General features: G+C 40.8%; 2 protein-coding genes across 2 annotated transcripts in view; both read right to left on the reverse strand.

Annotated features, from left to right (window-relative positions):
- Nucleotides 1-1,689: 1,689 nt before the first annotated feature.
- npffl (neuropeptide FF-amide peptide precursor like) lies at nucleotides 1,690-3,897 on the reverse strand (the record flags this gene model as incomplete). The annotated part of the gene is made up of 3 exons (XM_080025905.1): nucleotides 1,690-1,810; nucleotides 2,014-2,129; nucleotides 3,751-3,897. 3 exons carry the CDS (start codon nucleotides 3,895-3,897, stop codon nucleotides 1,690-1,692), a joined length of 384 nt encoding a protein of 127 aa, XP_079882031.1.
- Nucleotides 3,898-7,282: 3,385 nt separating this feature from the next.
- Nucleotides 7,283-18,640, reverse strand: part of itga7 (integrin, alpha 7) — a gene marked incomplete at its 5' end in the record, with an annotated part of 38,795 nt that continues 27,437 nt past the window's right edge. Inside the window, 14 exons of the mRNA XM_080026234.1 lie at nucleotides 7,283-9,075; nucleotides 10,744-10,869; nucleotides 11,352-11,450; nucleotides 11,892-12,005; nucleotides 12,510-12,629; nucleotides 13,108-13,314; nucleotides 13,636-13,738; nucleotides 14,350-14,427; nucleotides 14,598-14,677; nucleotides 14,776-14,850; nucleotides 15,393-15,579; nucleotides 16,249-16,364; nucleotides 17,137-17,286; nucleotides 17,682-17,851. Of these exons, the coding sequence (XP_079882360.1) occupies nucleotides 8,920-9,075; nucleotides 10,744-10,869; nucleotides 11,352-11,450; nucleotides 11,892-12,005; nucleotides 12,510-12,629; nucleotides 13,108-13,314; nucleotides 13,636-13,738; nucleotides 14,350-14,427; nucleotides 14,598-14,677; nucleotides 14,776-14,850; nucleotides 15,393-15,579; nucleotides 16,249-16,364; nucleotides 17,137-17,286; nucleotides 17,682-17,851 (1,781 nt within the window). The 3' untranslated portion in view covers nucleotides 7,283-8,919. The remainder of the gene's footprint in view (nucleotides 9,076-10,743; nucleotides 10,870-11,351; nucleotides 11,451-11,891; nucleotides 12,006-12,509; nucleotides 12,630-13,107; nucleotides 13,315-13,635; nucleotides 13,739-14,349; nucleotides 14,428-14,597; nucleotides 14,678-14,775; nucleotides 14,851-15,392; nucleotides 15,580-16,248; nucleotides 16,365-17,136; nucleotides 17,287-17,681; nucleotides 17,852-18,640) is intronic.

The following is an 18,640-nucleotide window of genomic DNA, read 5'->3' on the forward strand; positions in this document are numbered from 1 at the left end:
CAACAATGCACCTTGAATTAACCATTAATTAATGGTCAGAAAAACAACCCCAACAGATTTGGTCTAACAGTGGCTTTAGTGAAAAAGGTTGTTTGTCAATAGTCTCCAATCAGCACCCCAGTTGTTTCTTCATTTCCTCTTCTCGGCTCATAAACTGTAACGAGAGGTCAGGCCAGTGAGAGACTCCTGCTAAGAAGGATTGACGTGCGTGCCTTCCCCAGTAATTGGCTCGCGGAAGCCGTGGAAGCGTTGAGTAATTGCGTGTTGGTGTGTTTTAATTAGTGCCGTAGCTTATTGCATGCTGCTGCTTCCCCAGGTGGCCCGTAAATTTCCCTGCACACACGTTACCAAAACAGACACTGCTGCTGGTCTTTAGAGTAGCGCTCTGCATCACTCTACATTTAACACATCGTTTGTCGGAAAAAAACACGTTTCATTCACATACGGCGTAAAACCCCAATCCTGCACATTACATGGCTGTATACGTGGGTTGAGGTGTCAAACTAAATATCCAGTTATAGGGCCTATATTTCTCTGAAATAGATATAATCCTTCATATTTGCAGTGCATAGCGCATAGTGCACACCCCTCATTACGAGTCTTTCAATGCCTCTGAAGTCTGAGTGTGCCAGTAAAAGCAACTTTAATGTAGTGAAAAGGGGACCAGAGTAATTATGTGCTTGTATGTGCAGATGTATACGTGCTGTAGGAATTGTCAGCAATTACGGTGACTATATTTTCAGGCATTCCAAACAGATGTAGCACTGTGTCGTTATCATCCTGCTGCTGATCAGTAGTGGAGGGAAATGTATTCGCCTACTATACATGCAATTAAGCGAACAGCTGTTCTGAAGCTACGAAAGTTGTCTGGCAACCCCTATCTAAATACATTTGAAAACTTACAAACTCAACACTGTTAGCGGACTTGCAATTGTTTTGACAGTACTGCACGACATCACAGTTATCTCATTGGGCAAAAGTAAAAAAGTATTTTTACCTTATTTTTTTCTGAGTAGGTGCTGAAACGTCTAATCAATCTAATACATTTTAGTCAATTATCAAAGACAATATGAAAAGAAAATTGCAGTTGCAGCTTCTAAAATGTTGGCGCTGTGATTTTCTTTCAATTAAAGGTGCTACGAGGAACTTTTAAATATCTGTATTAAAGTTAAAGTTATAATTTTTTTTGTATCATGCAGAAGATATGAACTAAAAATAGATTTCATCCAATGTCAACATGTGATTGTTTTGGTATATCGTACATTAATTCAGCCGACTCCCTTTGAATAGACGTAAGCTTATATTTGTACATTGATCATGTTTAACACAAGTTCAAAGCACTTTTATTCAACCAGCGAAGAGACGAATAACCAAAAATACAGCAATCGATTTACAGAAAACACCAAATAACATTCCAGTCAGGGAAAGTGAGGTATACACAGAAAAACCCTATATAGGCACTCGTCAACATGTTTGCAGTGTTTCAAATCACAAAATAAAAGCGAGAAATTGAAGCTTGTGTCATCTTTAACTTTAAGCATTGTGTGTCAGTAAAGGCCTAATGGTGGCTTTGTTAAAAAAAAATAAAAACGTGCTTACAGTATATAGTTCATATATATATCCATTCAAATCTTTGGTATCCACAGTTGCGTGCCACGTGGCCTTGTGCAAAGGAAAATGTTGGGCAGGTTATTTCTTGCCGAACCTCTGGGGTACAGCCATACTCCAGATCTGCCCGGGGGCGCCCTCCCAGTCCCGGTCCTGTAGCTGGTCCTCAGACAGTAACGGCCCTCTGGAGTTACGGCCAAACCTGAGAGGGAAGAGATACAAGGCAGTGCTCACACATACATGATGGGTAGGTCCTCAGCAGCGGTGATTATACTTGACAGCGGTCTGACTTGCTGGAAATAACAGACCTGTAGAATGCCGTGATTGACCAATCAGAACACAGGATTTCTGAGTCGTGCCATGTAATAAGTGTGTGTTAAGTGCAGGCTCTGTCATGGCACTGACCTCTGTGGCTCATGGAGGACAGAGCTCCTTTCGTCTCTCTGCGGTTTCAGCAGCAGAGCTCTTAGCACAGCGGTCAGAAGACGCTTGTCGAAGCTGTTCTCTGTGTTTTCACTCTCCTGTAGCACAAGAGCATAAACAACACACACACACACACACTTTTTATACAGCACATTAAAAACAACATAAACAACACCAAATGAAAAGACAATTGTTTTCGTAAAAGGTTGTATTGTTTAAAAAAAAATAGAAAAAAAATAAAAATCTTAAACATCAAGAGCCCTAACTGCATTCACTTCTTGGTTGCAACACAATACACCGGGGGATTGCAACTTCAGCGAGGCAATCACAGTGTGGAGAGGGACCCTGAGATGTAGATATCCATGAACAGAGGAGGCGAATAAATGAATCTCACGCCCACCCAAACAACCATCCAGTCTTACCTTCATACATAATCAGATCAGACAACCAGTTGTGTCTGTCTCCATACGCCCAAATGGAAAAACCTTTTTTATTTATTTGATCTTAATCCTGCTCTACTTCAGTGCTGCTCTGGCTGTCTGTTGAACCAAGATTATATTAAAGTATACACTTCGTACTGTGTCGCATGACGAGCAGCACTGAAACCTCAATGGGTTGTGGGATTCTTCTTGCCTCACTTGATAGGGCAAGGCAGGGCACGTTTATTTATATAGCACAGACACAAGGCCATTCAAAGTGCTTTACAGGGGCATAGAATACATAAGACATTAGAAATTGCATTTAATAGTAAAAACAAAGCAAATACATCAAGAATCAAGATTAGACATTAAACATTTTGACAGCGATGTGGAATCGTTTCAATGACAATTACCTGACTGACAATATTATGAAAGGGCTAAACAAAAATGACATCCATACAGACTCCTCGAGAAACAGAACATGTTGTGGTGATTTCAGTCTAATGCGTCACAGCATACTGCCCATACATTTGAACACATAACCATGTGTGCCTTAGATAGCTTTCACATTTTCTATTTTTATTTTCAGATGCCAGAATGATTTTGGCAAATAAAGTACGGGCAAGCAGATATGAAACCGGTGTGAAATCTCTTTTTTTTATTACAAAATAATTGTCACTCACTCCAACTGGAATGCTCATACAGGTCAATTCACTAAACGTATATGATGTTCACTTTTGTGTCTATTTATTGTTTGTGACTACAGTCCAGATTCACTGTTGTCAGACCATCTGTTGATCTTCTTCAAAGTCAGTTTTACAGAACCCGTCTGGATTTCAATGAGGACCAGTCATTTGGAATATAGTCATCCTGTCACCCTCTCATTAAAATCTAAATCTGCTTGTATTTTGCCTTTGTAATATGATTTTTCATAATGCTTTCATCTTAATGTTAGGTGTGGGCAACTTTTACAAGCCCTCAGCGCTTTTATTTTGTCCTTACCTGTGCATTTATGTATGTGTCTATTTCTGTGTTATTTTAATCTTGCTTATTCCGCACACATTTTTTTTTTAGGATGGAACATGGATTAAATAAAAACACACACACACACACACACACACACACACACACACACACACACACACACATAAATGATGTCATTCTAATAGCGTAGTTTCTGTAAAAAAATAAAATCAATCAATCAATCACAGGGCTATACGGTATGACAATGAATAAACACTTGAAATGACAAATAAATGCGTTATTCAAGTTTGTGTGAGAGGTTGGATGGATGTCTCACCAGCCCCAGCATGTGGTCTGTCATGCTGTCCTCTGAGCCGGGCATGATGTCATTGTTGTCCCGACTACCCTGGATATGAAGAGCCTGTCCCACGCCAGCCATCGCCATCACCAGGGCAACAAGAGTCACCATGGCCGATATGTCCATGGTTCCAAAAACTCAAAATCAACGCAGACTGGGCAAAAAAAAGGCAAAAGGAATAACTCGATTTGGTTTAAAAAACAAACGCTCGGCTACTTGGAAGTACAGAGCGGATGGATGTCTTGCTGCCCTGCTGCCCTGCTTTGTGGTCCAGTGTCCCGGGCCGAAAATTCAGTGGCGGTAACACCCTCAGCCTCTGTCTTATATACACCTCACTGTCCCTTGCTTGAATCCCTCTAGGGAACCATAGAAGGATGTCACTGTACAAAAGGGGACCAAGGGACAGGATTGAGGAAGAACCACGGCCACTAATACAAGGACTTAACCAGGACCATTTAGCAGGATGTGGGGCATTAGTGTTGACTGTCTGATCGCCAGAGTGCGTTATTATGTGGGCCCTTAGGGTAAAGCGCAACCCAACTCCCTCAGTTATTAAACAGATAAATCCCTGCAAATGGACTCTGATTCACCAGTCCCTGTCGTCCAGAGTATAGTGCGTATATTGCCATGTACTGCACAGACAGCCAATATGGGAAAACACTGGGAAAGCACTTAATCGTGGCCCCAATGTTCAACAGATTAGTCAATGATTCAATGATCCCAAGCAACAAGGTAATGAACCTAAAATAGTCTTTTAAAGGAGAGAAACAAAGCGGAAACATAAGACTTGAGCAAAGAGAGTTACACATTTAGTTTTTTATTTGTTTTTTTAAAGTAGCTACGAGTAACTTTTAAATATTTCTGAAACAGTCTTATTTTTCCTATGATGATCATAAATGAAACCATCACTGCAAAGAATGCCATTTTTTAATTGTTTTTCTTAATCCTTTTTTTTGGACACTACTATGTTGTCTTTAAATTCATAATAAAAAGGGACCATATAAGGGTTTTACAGCTAATTCTCCACACACACTCCTCCGAAAGCAAACATATAGTGAATAGTGGTTCAGTAGTAAGATTATGGGTCAATCAAAACTTCTGCTTACTCAGTAGAAGAGGCACTTTGTTATGATGAGTTTTTTTCTCAACATGCAGATGAAGGGATTGAGCTTCTCCCAGAGGAAAACATTTTGGGATAAAATTGTCATCATTTGTTACGTGTCAGCTTCCCCCATTCGGTTCATTGTAAACAAAGACAACTGTAGGCTTGATTTGTGAGATTGACGCCGGCGTTATTAGTGCTATATGAGTTCACTTTGTCTCTGTCGTCGACTTGAGTGAGTTTGTGTGTACGTGTGTGTGTGCGTGTGTGTGTGTGTGTGTGTGTGTGTGTGTGTGTGTGTGTGTGTGTGTGTGCCCGTGCGTGCGTGCGTGATAATTAGTCACTTAATACTGGATGAGACATCAACAGATTTGGCCCTAAAAAGTGCCTAATGGGTGACAATCCGCTTAACACTGCAATACAAGCAAACACCCACACACACACCCACACACACACACACACACACACACACACACACACACACACACACACACAGAAATGTCCCCGTTTAACTGCTATGGAAACCAGGGTGACATCTGAGGGATTCTGAGGGGAATTATTTTTCATTACTATAATTAGATCGCGAGCTTTTGGATTATAAAAAAAAATATGTATTTACTCTGATCTCTGTCATGATAATAATAAATAAATAAAAACAGTTCTGTTAAGTCTGGGCTGTTTTGCTCGAGAGTTATTTTATTGCTGCAATATACACTGAGTGGCCACTTTATGAAGCACATTCATACCATCTAATGTAATCCAATACAACTGTTAACGTCTCACGCCTGTAGTGTTTAGTTTTACGTCTACTGTGTCACCGTGTAACACTGGAGAGCACTGCATTATTCATAGGTATACAGTATCTTACCATATTCTCCTCTCAAGTAGGCCTATGTAAATACAGAGAACAAACACCACTCAGTGATAGAGTTTGTTACTTTTTACCTCTGCAGATAAAACACATTCATTTCTATCCTCCCTAGATCTGGAGAACGCAATCTGTGCTTTTAATATCCAATCTTATTTCTTTCTTTTGTTACTCTGCTGCAACACTACTCATGTGGCTGCTAGGATTTCAAATAGGACCTAAAAGAAATGAGAATGTATGACACATTTAATCATATCCCTTCTGGTCCCCTTACAACAGGAAGTGAGCTAATGCTTTTAAGCTCAGATCAGTCCGACCTCTACCTATATGTGTGGCTGGCCCTGTGTGTATTTAAAGGTGCAGTGTGCTTTCGAATAATAACAGAAGCTACATACAGTGGTCTTCAAGGACAAGAATCTAGTCACTAAAGATGGCATCATCCACCACCGCCACAAGTCTTTCCACAATATCAAGTGAAGAGGTGAAGATGTCTTAGGACTTAGGTTATTCATTCTAAAGTACTTATTCTTCGTTTTCCAACAAGTGCCCCAGGACGCCCACTTTAAAAATATTCCATTTCTACATTTTCCATTTCTGGCAATATATTATTCACACTGCACCTTTAAATGAACCAGCGCACAGGCTGAGCTTGTTACACATCCTGATGATAATGATTGTTATTACAGTAGTAAGTGACAAAGCCGCAATCGGTGTCCTATTCACTCACACACACACACACACACACACACACACACACACACACACACACACACACACACCAGATCTGAGCATATTGTACACCATACAGACAAAACAATATACCTTTATTAAGAGGGTGTACATTAAAAAGCAAAGGCTTTGTCCAATGCAGGAAACCATCTACCGTCATGCAGCACTCTGTCCCTGTGCTGCAATATGCCTCTCCTCATGTTGACACATTCAAGTCACACAAAAAGTTTATGATGGCTAACATTACCATGAAAAAAATAAGAGAAATCATGAACATATTCAATACAAGTTCTGTTTCTATCCTGTGATTTCTTGTGTTCCTTATTTAAAGGTGCTCCGAGGAACTTTCAGTTTGTGTTAATTCTTGCCCCCCCTTAGGACAAAAGCGGTGGTGTTTTTACTACCCCAGCTGTTGTTCCTGGGTGAGCGTACCCATAACAAAGGCATCAGTAAAAAGTATATTTTAAAATAGCATCCTTTGCACTGATAGTCTCGTTTGCTGTGACATTTAAGATCATCAGAGGAATAATTTGATTGTTTCAAGTAGTCATTTATTTCTTGTAACACAGACTGTTCGGTTTTCAAAAAGAAATCTGATATAGTACAGAGTTGAGAGGGGGTATTTCAGTTGTCTGACCTTTGTCTCCATCTGGTGGTCGTTGGGTAAACTGCAGGTTGAATGAACCTACTACCACCTGTGTGAACTGCTTGATCGCCTGCTTAACATGCAGCTGAGAAAGACACCTTATTTCATGGGTTTTACATTTTTTTTCCTTTTATTTTATTTACAATGTTAAAACAGTGCAGTCAAACAGAAAAAATAAATAAAACGCTGAGTCAAAAAAAGGCAATACAGCAACAGGAGCTTCATGCAGCTAATACAAGATTGTCCAGCAATACCTAAAAAACAAAAGAAAAAAAAAGAAAAATAAGCGTTGTCTCTCCTCTCTCGATGTTGTCCTGAGAGTTAAAGGGATGTGTATTTCTCCACAGGCGTCCAGCAGATCCTAATCTAATTTATTCAAGTTGCCTTGAACTCTTTACAATCTCCCACCTTTTACAATAAGGCACTTGTTTGCAGTTAGAAATGTCAGTGCTGAAGTGTATGTACCATCTTACCTTCGCTACCAGGAACTGCGCCACAAGCACGTTAATATTAAGCAACTAAAATGTTTTCAAAAATATATTTATACAAAGGTCACGATGTCTCCTGGTGAAATATTTTTACATCTTGAAAAAAAAATAAAAAATAAAGGCGGCGTTGGCTTAAAAACCTTAGAATTTAAAAGTATGTATTTGAGTCATACTTTTATATAGTATTATAGGTTTTTCATTTCAGACCATGTTTTCACACATAATTCCTCTATACACTGGGATAATGTCTGCCCACATGAGCCTGGACGTCCATTGAAAAATCCAGTGTTTGGTTCAGTTATTTTAAATGCGTTTACACTGCAAACGGACAGACCATATTTTAAATATTGCTTTTTCTTTTCTGACATATTTTCATGCGTTCAACAGTTCTACGGCCATATGGCTGTCATACGTTGTATTGTGGTTTTCTTGCTCTTATTCAAGTTCACTCAGGCAATAAACTATTGCTATGATATGCAGTACATTCGACTGACCTATTAAAAAAAAAGATATTAAACAAAAATGTCTCCCCTTTTAAAAATCATTCCTTTTTCTTGAATAAGGATATATAAAACAAACATCCGGCGAACATATTGAATGGCTTTGTTAAGAGCAATGAGAACACATCCAGCGTTCTCCAACATCATAATGTACCGATCATTAACAGACTGACATTTTCCAAATAGTTACCAGTGCTAAAACTAAAAGAAAATCTCCCCAAATCATCTATATTAAAAAAAAGAAAATGCATTATTTTCATTGCCTGTATCAGTCATACATTCTACAGTAGTTAAGGCGATGAGTAGTCCTTGTTACGGGCAGTGGCTTACTCTTCAACAATGTCCAGTGTGTCTGTATAATCTAATATTACACTATATGTTTGTACATACATGCATGTCTTTGAATTGTGATTTTCCTGTCCGGACGAGGAGTTAAGTCCATGTGAGCGTCATCACTTCTTCTGCAGGCTGTCAAACATATTGAGCCTCTAGAACCGGTTCTAATATTGTCGTTGGCCTTCAGTTATTACAGTAACACACTGACATATAGATCCACAGCATAAATAGACTAATCCAAGGCCAGCCATTAGCCGGCTAAAGAGTGGAAGGATATGGATCCAAGTCACAGTGTTGTTGTGACAGGGCCGCCAATTCTCAAGAACTGTGTGCACACTTTGTCGAGATCTCAGTCTATGATGTGTGCACCTTTCTCTTTTTTTTGTTGATTAGTTCCAATGCCACACAGGGTGATTTGAATTCATTCAGTCAGTCAGTCAGTGCTTAAAAAAAACAAACAAAAAAAAAAAAAAAGCGAGTTAGGAGGTCCCGTCGCTCCAGTGCGTGGCCCATTCCTTTTTATGGACATTTCCCGACTTCTCGGTCTGGAACTGCGGCCGGTCCTCGCGAGGAATCTTCACCGCGTGATACTGAGGCAATTTGTCTTTGTAGTGGGCCCGCTGGAAGAAGCCACACTGCAGCCACGGGGATGAGGAAGAGCAGGTGTATAGGGGCGAAGGTAGTGGAATGAGTGTAGAAAGGAAAGAGAAAAACAAATAATTAACTGATGTTCTATATCTAGATGTTTGCCCTTATCTCAGTAGATACAGATGGTCAGTTTTGCTATTACCATGCAGAGGACATTTTTAAAACCTCATCTATTTCAGTAAACTCGTGTCTTTAATGGAAAAAGTGATTATCCAACGACCTTGTGCAGTCACAGTGACTTTTGAATAAAAAGGCACATCTATCTATCTACCCAAAAAGCACATCCACATGCTCTGCATTTCTGCTTCAAACTCAGTGTCCTTGATTTTTTGTTAAAACCACGCTGCCACAGTGACATTAAGAAAAAACTGCACACATTAACACGCACAGCAACACCCACTGGTATTAATGTTGATTCTGGCACCTAAAAAAGCAAACTTGTGTCATTGAATGCAAGTCAAATGGGAGTGTTTTTAGGTTTAAAAGTGCATGAATAGTCATTGTCATAGACTGGTGCCAGAATGAACAAGTGAAGATAAACTGCGATGTGAACAGCAGAGGCAAAACACACAGCACAGCAGGCATCTGAACGCCCCAATGAGAGGTGGCTGGATGGTGTTCAATGGGACAGATTATTAAGAGATAAAAAATATTTTATAAATGGCATCAGTTTTGTAAGGAAGCCAAGAGCGTCCATGGTTGTATAAATCTACTTTTATGTATTCAATTATTTTGTGTAAAGGCATTTAATTTTTTTCACTTTTTTAAATATCAAACAATTAAAAAAAAGGGTAATGAATAAATAAATATATACATCTGCAACTATTATAGATATAAAAGGTGCTGCGGCAGAACCGAATGCAGAGGAAAGCAACAGTAACTAAGAAGGGTGCGGCTTAACCAACGGCCAATTAACCAGCATTGCACTGATACTACAATGTCTGCGTTTGTTTTGTTAGCAATAGCATTAAAATGTGCTAATATTACATCTGTTATGAACACCACCAGCCACACCAGAGTGGGTCCAGGATTTATTTTTAGTTTTTTTACCGCTTGGAGGGAGAGGAGGAGGGGAGAGCAGGACAGAGGTAAATACATTCTTTTATATTATAGTTCTGAGGCCTGCTTCTCCGCCTCCGAGGGCTGGACCCCTAGTTGGGCCCGGTAGAACTCGGTGTCATAGTGCTGGCGCCGCTCACTGCGCTTGAAGAACCCACACTGGGCAACGGAGAACCACAGGACAGTAGGGGGGGGGGGGGGGAGGGGACGTACAATAAAGGGGAAAACAATGAGGAAATGGAATTGAAAAGGAGGATTTAGGGATAGAACGTCCCGAGATTGAAATGAGAATAAAGAAAAAAGGATGACACACACACACACACACACACACAGGACACAGAGAGGACACACACACACACACACAAGTACAAAGGAGGAAAAGAGACAGATGAGAATGAGCTGGAAGGAATTAAACGATTATAGGACAGAACAGAATAAAGTGGATAGAAATAATCTGACTTCCATGAAAGATGACTAATAATGGCCGTGGAGATGATTGGAAGTGAAACAATGATCATATAACTAATGATCCCATATGCCCAGGAGAGAGTGTAAACGTTATAAAAAGCTGTTTGGATCAGGGATGCTGTTTTCACCTTATACAGTATGAAGACCAGTAGCGTGAGCAGCAAGATACCAGCCAGGATGGCTATGAGAATGATCCACCAGGGGATCTGGTAATGGTCCGCCATGCCCGGCTCAGGGTAGATCATCACTGGAACCTGCAGAGAGAAGGAGGGAGGAACAGTGGAAATGCAAAGTTAAAGGGACAATAGGAAATATACTTTATATCATTGGTTGAGGTGAATGCCTTGAAGCGATTTGATCACTGATTCAGGCTGCAGTCACATTATGTATTTAAGGAGTTAGTCATTCTGGAGAACGCTTGTTGTTCAAAATCACTTTTTTGTCAAAATCAGTGAATATCTCTTCAGAATCCGCGTAAATATCAGTTGTTTATACAAAGACATAGGCTCTGTAGATGGGTATGTACTGTAAGTGGGTATGCTTGGACCCACCTTGTAGGTCGATCAGACAGTCCGAGCCTAAATAGCAGTTTTAGACAACAAGCTTTCTCCAGAATCACTGACTCCATCGTTATGTGTATTTAAAAAGAGCTCTGCCTAATAAAAAATGAAACTAAAAGACATTAAAAAGGCATTTGATCCGGTGAACAACATGCCATTACAAAGTGTGCCGTTACCTGTGCAGCAGCGTCCTTGAGCACCAGGTGTTTGATGCTGGACTTGACAGTGATGTTGGCTCTGACCAGCAGCTCCAAAGCACTGACTGCTGGGAACTCCTGAGAGACAGAGAGAGGAAGACCAAGGGGTTTGAATAGCTAATCAGTTATACTCATGCTCTGTGCTAAGTCTATTCAGATAGAGCTCTCTATACCTTTTTCTGATACATTGTTCTGTAAAAGAGGCACCATGCAGTTTCACGGGAGGGGTAATTTTATTTTTTTTTGCAGAGCTTGCAGTGAGATAACAACTTCTCTACATGTAATTCTTAGTATTGAGTAATTTATTTTGAGGCACTTGAGGGATCTTTCAGGGTAATTATTTTCTTCTTTAACCAGGTGTTATTTTTGGCTACCATATTCCTAACATCACAGGAAATAGGAGCAATAGCTATTGACCCATGCAAAATAAAAATAAAAAATAAAAAAGTTAAGTAGTAACAAAATATTATGTTGGAAATAAACTTCATCTCAAAACTCTATTTATGGGATGTGTTTTACCTCTATGAAGCTGCTGTTCCACAGGCGGGCGTGGATCTTGAGGACAGCCTGACCCGAGAAGCTGTGCAGGGGACATTGAATCAGGATGCAGCGCGCCGACCCCAAGAGACAATCCTAAGAGGGAACAAATGACAAGTGAGCAGTGCACCCTGGGAAAAATGTTCTCAAATGAATTGGAGATAGACACAGGTATAGAAGTACAGATAAACAAAACCGCCAAAGAAATAGCAGCAGCACAGAATGGACAAACTTAATGACCAATATGCATTTTATAAAGTAGGTGACCTGGGGTAATGCACCTGTTGGAAGACGAAGAAGAAGTACTATAAAATAATATAACTAAATACATCTTCACGTCATCGCTTGATATTGTTGAAATGACTTGAATGCAGTGGTGGATAATGCCATCTTTAATAACTGGCTTCTTGTGCTTGAAGCAAGTAGGGGGAGGCGTTACCCAGGGAGTGTTGCATTCTAGAACTGTCACCACTAGATGCCACTAAATATTCAGATATTACACACTCTACCTTTAAAGCACTGAATTAATAAAATATGTTTTTGGCATTATTTGCTTCCCTCTCATTCTCTATGTGTTACAATGTGCTTTCTCCCTCTCACCAGTTTGAGTGACTTGCGTCTCTCTGAAGCGGCCACAGCGGGGGTGGTCCGGCCCACGCTGCCTTTGGTCATGACTTTACCTTCCTCCTCTGGGTGGGAGCGCCGCGTTCTCCCGGCCTGCTGGAGGGGGACACACATCCATACAGACACAGATAGATTGGTCACAAGAAAATGGTTGATTTATCGTTAAAGATCTACTTCACCGGTGGGAATATGAAAGTGTATTGAACTCTGAGATCCTATGTAGTATAAATGTGCATTAAAAAAAAAAATCGGTTCATCCTATTCTGAGAAAAGGCCGAAAGAGTGTTTTATGGTATCACTGTCTAACACAACATTTTACTAATGTGACATCACTTCAGTAAAAATGTAGGGTTAGGATTAACAGGAAAAGCTGGGCCAAGGGAAGACTGAGGAAAGACTGAGAAAAACCTCATTCATTATATCATAAAAGCGATTTTATAATGATAGAATGCCGGTTCCGTATGGGTGAAGTATTCCTTTAACAATAAGCATTAAACTGATCCATGAAAAAAATATCCATTGTCCATGAATTCCTATGGGAGTCAAGCTTAAACGTGTCTGTGGTTACTAGTACCTGACTGACGGTCTGTGGGAGGTCTCCTGGTAAGGGCAGCCCCAGTGGATTCAGGCCTCCCGGTATGGTGCAGTGTGTGTCTGGGTGACCCTCAAACTTCAGGCTGGCAGGATACAGGAGCCACTTCTCATTGGCCAACTCGTACGGCCACATGATGTTGAGGAAAGCCGAGCCCAGAGTCTGCACAGCTTTGCCGGGGTTAGCAACCTGACGGAGAGAAAGACATACAGAGAAATTGGGATGATCGTCAGTTTTGTGGTTGATTAAAAGGGGTGGGCCTATGGAACCAGTAGCGCAATAAACGTTTTTAGGCACTGTCCTTGGTGCTAATATAGATGCTACGTTGTGTATGTCAGAATGGGTTAAAGACCTGCATTCACACACACACACACACACACACACACACACACACACACACACACACACACACACACACACACACACACACACACACACACACACACACACACACACACACACACACACACACACACACACACACACACACACACAACACTGGTTCCTTACCACAAACTCAAAATCCACAGGGCTGCCAATGTCATCCAGGCTGGTCATAGCACTCTCTCCCTTCACTGTCCCACTAAAGAACAGCTGGTGAGGACGAGCAAGCCTGCAGCAGCAAAAAAACAATCACATTAGGAATTTAGACATGGGCAAACACACTTACACGGCTGCATATAGCTACCTGTTCACAAGGAAGGGTGGTCTAAACCAGTACTGTCTAAACCCCTATCAGTGAAGAGTTTGATGATGATTTTAATAAGCTCCAAAGCTGAGAAAAATGGGTAGGATTTAAAGGTGCTCCGAGGAACTTTCAGTTTGTGTTAATTATTGCACCCCCTTTGGACAAATGCGGTAGTATTTTTTACTCCAGCTGCTGTTGTTCCTGGGTGAGCGTATACCCATGACAAAGGCTTTGATTGATTGATTGATTGAAACCTTTATTTATTCAAACTCGAAAGGCATTGAGGTTCCCCTCATTTACAACGCCGACGAGCGCACACTTTAAGAAAAATCATGTGTAAAAATAGAATTCTTTGCACTGATGGTCTCGTTTGCTGTTACATGTCATTTATGATCATCAGAGGAAAAATTATGATTATAAACGAAACACTAAAAAGTTCCTCGTAGCACCTTTAGGGAAGCTAACCTAAGATGTGTCTGTCAAGGCGCCATGCCATTTGTAAAACCCTGTGGAGAAACTATGGAGGTGTCACTCACCCACTGACAGACAGAGGGAGCTCTATCACAACTTTAGCAAACGCAGTGACTGGTCCCAGGTCAGGCTGCTCACTGATTCTGAGGACAGAAAACCATGAACAGACCGGAATTAAAAAAGGATTCATTTGCGGTTCCAACAAGTCACATATTTGTTAATAAATACATGAATCTTTAGTGAATATATCTATATTGTACTATTTGACTTTTAAACCGTCAATCAAATGCAATAGTTGCAGAGAAGAGCTTACGTGGTCAATGAGAGATCTGCCGTCAACTCCGTGGTCTCTATGGTGATGTTAGACATGCTCAAGTTGATGGAAAACTTCAGCTGAAAAAGCGACACGTAAACGACATATTTTAGACTCAAATTATTTATGACACCAGTAAATTGTTTATCTATTTTTTATTTATTTTAAATGTCCTTACCTTAGTGCCTCGTTTCACAGGGTTGCCCAGGTCACATTCAGCTTGGGAGCCATTCTGATTGGCCTGGCATCTCATCTACACACACAGTCAGGATATCAAACAAATACTATTAGCAAAAACATAATGCCAAAATGTGCATGTTTTCGAGTATATTAAAGGGGTATTTTAGTATTTTTTAAGAAGGGGCTGAATAGGGTACTTGGGCACAGTTATTGTGTTACCATATCGAGATTTTAGTCAGTGCAGTCAATAAAAGGAGTTAAGGGGAGATATCGCTGTAGCAGGAGTCAACCCTTGTATTTTTGCCAGAGGGGCATATATAAATGCTAACCATAAAACCTAAATATCCAATTGTACGCTAAACTGAGATTTTTTTATGCTTTTGTATGCCGCCAGACAGTCATTTATTTTTCTTTTCTTTTGTCTCTTGAATAAGCCTCATTAGCTCTAAGTCGAGCAGCTGACTGGCGGAGTGACACAAAACATTAACAGCTGTCTGGGGGCAACCTAGAGCTGCAACCCCACTTAAAAAAAAAAAAATATCCCTTTAATCCACGTCTAAATGCTAACTTGAGACCTGCTACACAAGTATATTCGTCTCTCCTCCCAGCCGGTACCTGTGGTGGGACCCTGGAGCCAGCGTAGGACAGAGTGTTGGGGAGGGAGATGATGAGCTGAGCGGCGTGGGCGTCGTCTCCGTCCTCCTCCGGCTGCAGAGGGTCAGAGGGGACGTTGGTCACTGTGATCTCCAGGACAACCAGCCGCTGGTCCGACAGGGACAACACCTGCACATCGAACTCATCTCTACAGGGAGGGGACAGAGGGGGGACAGGAGACACTCAAACAACAATCTCCATAATGTGTACTTTGGTAACACTTTACAATAAGGGTACATTATTTAACTGTTGGTTAATGCTTAGCTCATGTGTAATAATAATTGACAAAGCATTAAGTAAATGTTAATATAACGGTAAGTTAATGCTTACAAAGTATAAACTAAGCATTAACTAACCATTATGCTTAGCAAATGCTTAACTTAGCATTACTTAAGCGTTAATAACTAAGCATTAACAGTTAGTTTAGGCTAAAAAAGGCATTAACTATACATGAAGTAATTGTTAATAGCATTAACTGAGCATTAACTAACAGTTAATTAATGTACTCCTACTGTAACGTGTTACCAAAACATTTTAGTTTTTAAAGATGTAAAGCTTATAAGTATGTTTGTTAAAAAGTGAAGAAGCATTAATAAAGCTTTAGTATCAACTTATAAACCCTTCTAGGGAAGCATATAATCAGCTGGGGGCCAAACATTTGGAGAAATATTAAATCAAGAATGAAGTGAGTGTTGAACAATAATCACCAAACACCTGTATAGCCCACATAATTGTTTGTGGGTTACAGGCTGCTACTAGGCAACAGTGTACATCACCAAGGCCAGCAGCTCACATGGCTCGGCGGATGGATACTAACTTTGGCAGAGGGGTGAAGAGGTCGGAGGTCAGGGGCCGCGTTCCAAACTGGTAGCCCAGCTTCAGGTTGCTCTGGCAGATCTTGTCGCTGCCGCATCCTTCTCTCAGGAAGTTCACCTTCACAGGGAAAACAATCAGTCAATTTGTCAATTAAAGGTGCTATGAGGAACTTTTAAATATTTCTGAATATTCTCTGATGATGATAAATTACATGGAACAGCAAACGAGACCATCAGTGCAAAGATTTCTATTTGTATATAGTTTTTCTTAATGCCTTTGTCATGGGTACGCTCACCCAGGAACTACAGCTTGCGTAGTAAAAACACTATCGCTTTTGTCCAAAGGTGGTGCAAGAATTAACACAAACTGAAAGTTCCTAGGAGCACCTTTAAATGAAAAATTAATTAGTAGGGTTTTTTTTTTTTTTTTTTTTTAAGCAAAGGTCCCAAAAATTCACTGGTTCAATGATAGCGAGTTGAACTTATTTAGGGCTTTGGCTGTGTGTGTGTGTGTGTGTGTGTGTGTGTGTGTGTGTGTGTGTGTGTGTGTGTGTGTGTGTGTGTGAGGGGAGAAAGTGCGTCAGCAGCATAAAGCTCTGCCGGGAGAGAATGCTGACTAAAAACATCTCAGTTAATGGAACTTTATGTTGTAAAGCATCTTCACTGCAGCAGTGCTGTATTTAACTGTGTTTCAACTAAAGCAGAATCAAAGCAAGCAGGTTCTACATCGGTTTGTCCCTGTGCTTACACAACAATTGTATTCTGCACGTCCATACACATTTATGTTGAGATGATACAATTGATGTTTTATCAGCCTTTCTAGTGAGAATAGTGAGAAGCCCATTCAAATGAATCCTGAACCATAAACTACATCCCTGTTTGTCACAGACCTCGGAGTGCAGTGTATTGGAGGGGGAAACATTCAGTATCGGCGCCAGCTTCTCCAGCCTCTTGGCCCCTGAGTGTCTGCGTGGCGGCACAGACTTGATGGTGTGGGTTATCGCCAAGGAGATGGGACGCAGTTTGTCACGGATGTTCTCCTGCGTGGACAGAGATTATAAAAAAAGATAAATGCAAAGTCTATTTTACTTTTAACTTGGCAGGTGTGTGGGTATTTTTGTTGCTAATGGAAGTCAGAATTTCGGATCAATAAAGTATCTATCTATCTATCTATCTATCTATCTATCTATCTATCTATCTATCTATCTATCTATCTATCTATCTATCTATCTATCCATCCATCCATCCATCCATCCATCCATCCATCCATCCATCCATCCATCCATCCATCCATCCATCCAACCATCCATCCATCCATCCATCCATCCATCCATCTATCTATCTATCTATCCATCCATCCATCCATCCATCCATCCATCCATCCATCCATCCAAATACTGTATCTATCTCTGATAACAAATGTACTATGACTGACATGTAGCTGAAAGACAGCGGTGGTGCAGACAGGGTGACGCTGGTGATGCAGTTCCACTTCTTCGGTCTGCGTGTACTCTGGCTCCAGGGAGCTGCGGCCCAGGAAGTTAACGCGGTGCGGGAGGCCCAGCTTCCTGCGCTCGCTGTCCGCTTCAAAGTGAACCACCAGGGCTGGACAGGAGGGAGGAAACATGGAGGCAATTCATAAAGAGCCATGTGGGGGATTGAAATGCAGAAATGTCAGGACTAGGGATGTAACAATATACCGCAAAACGGTCGTTCGCGATATGAAAAGGCCACGAATGTCAACCGTAAGTTTTTTCTTGTTATACCGCGTCACGGTATTGAGGCGAGCGTGCATGGTAAATGCGCTCCGTCATTGTGGAGAGTCTGGTAAGCAACGTTGTCATAAACGTAGCACTCAATCTAACACTGTATTGGTCACACCAACATTGGAAACCAAACAATAACACATTGACACAACATCTTATCACTGAAACATGACTTCTAACTTTAAACTGATCAGTCACGTCTCACGTGGGCCGTTGTTTACACTAGCGCGTGCAGCTTCACAACATTGAGTCATGTAGCAGCAAAGAAGAGAGAGAAAGAGAAAAGGGAGAGATAGAGAAAAAGATCGACTAGCTTACCAGACTGAAGAGAAAGTTGCTCGCGGGTCAATTATATCATTATGAATCCAGGTGAACGTGAGGAAATTAGATTATTAAAAAAAAAAAAAAAAAAAAAAAAAAAAAAAAATAGAACAGAATAGAATAGAATCCACCGCCACCACGCGTTAAATCCCCGGTAAAGTCGGCGAACTTCCGTGAAAGGCAGATGAAGGAAATAAGTCCAAAGATCCTTGATATATTCATCACAACTTCACGTGAACTCAGCAGACAGTAGCTAACAGCATGTTGCGCAATACTATGGAATCCCTACTATGTCAAACTTAGGTGA

Source organism: Ammodytes marinus (genome assembly GCF_949987685.1).
Source record: "Ammodytes marinus genome assembly, chromosome: 4".
NCBI classification, from domain to species: Eukaryota; Metazoa; Chordata; class Actinopteri; order Uranoscopiformes; family Ammodytidae; genus Ammodytes; species Ammodytes marinus.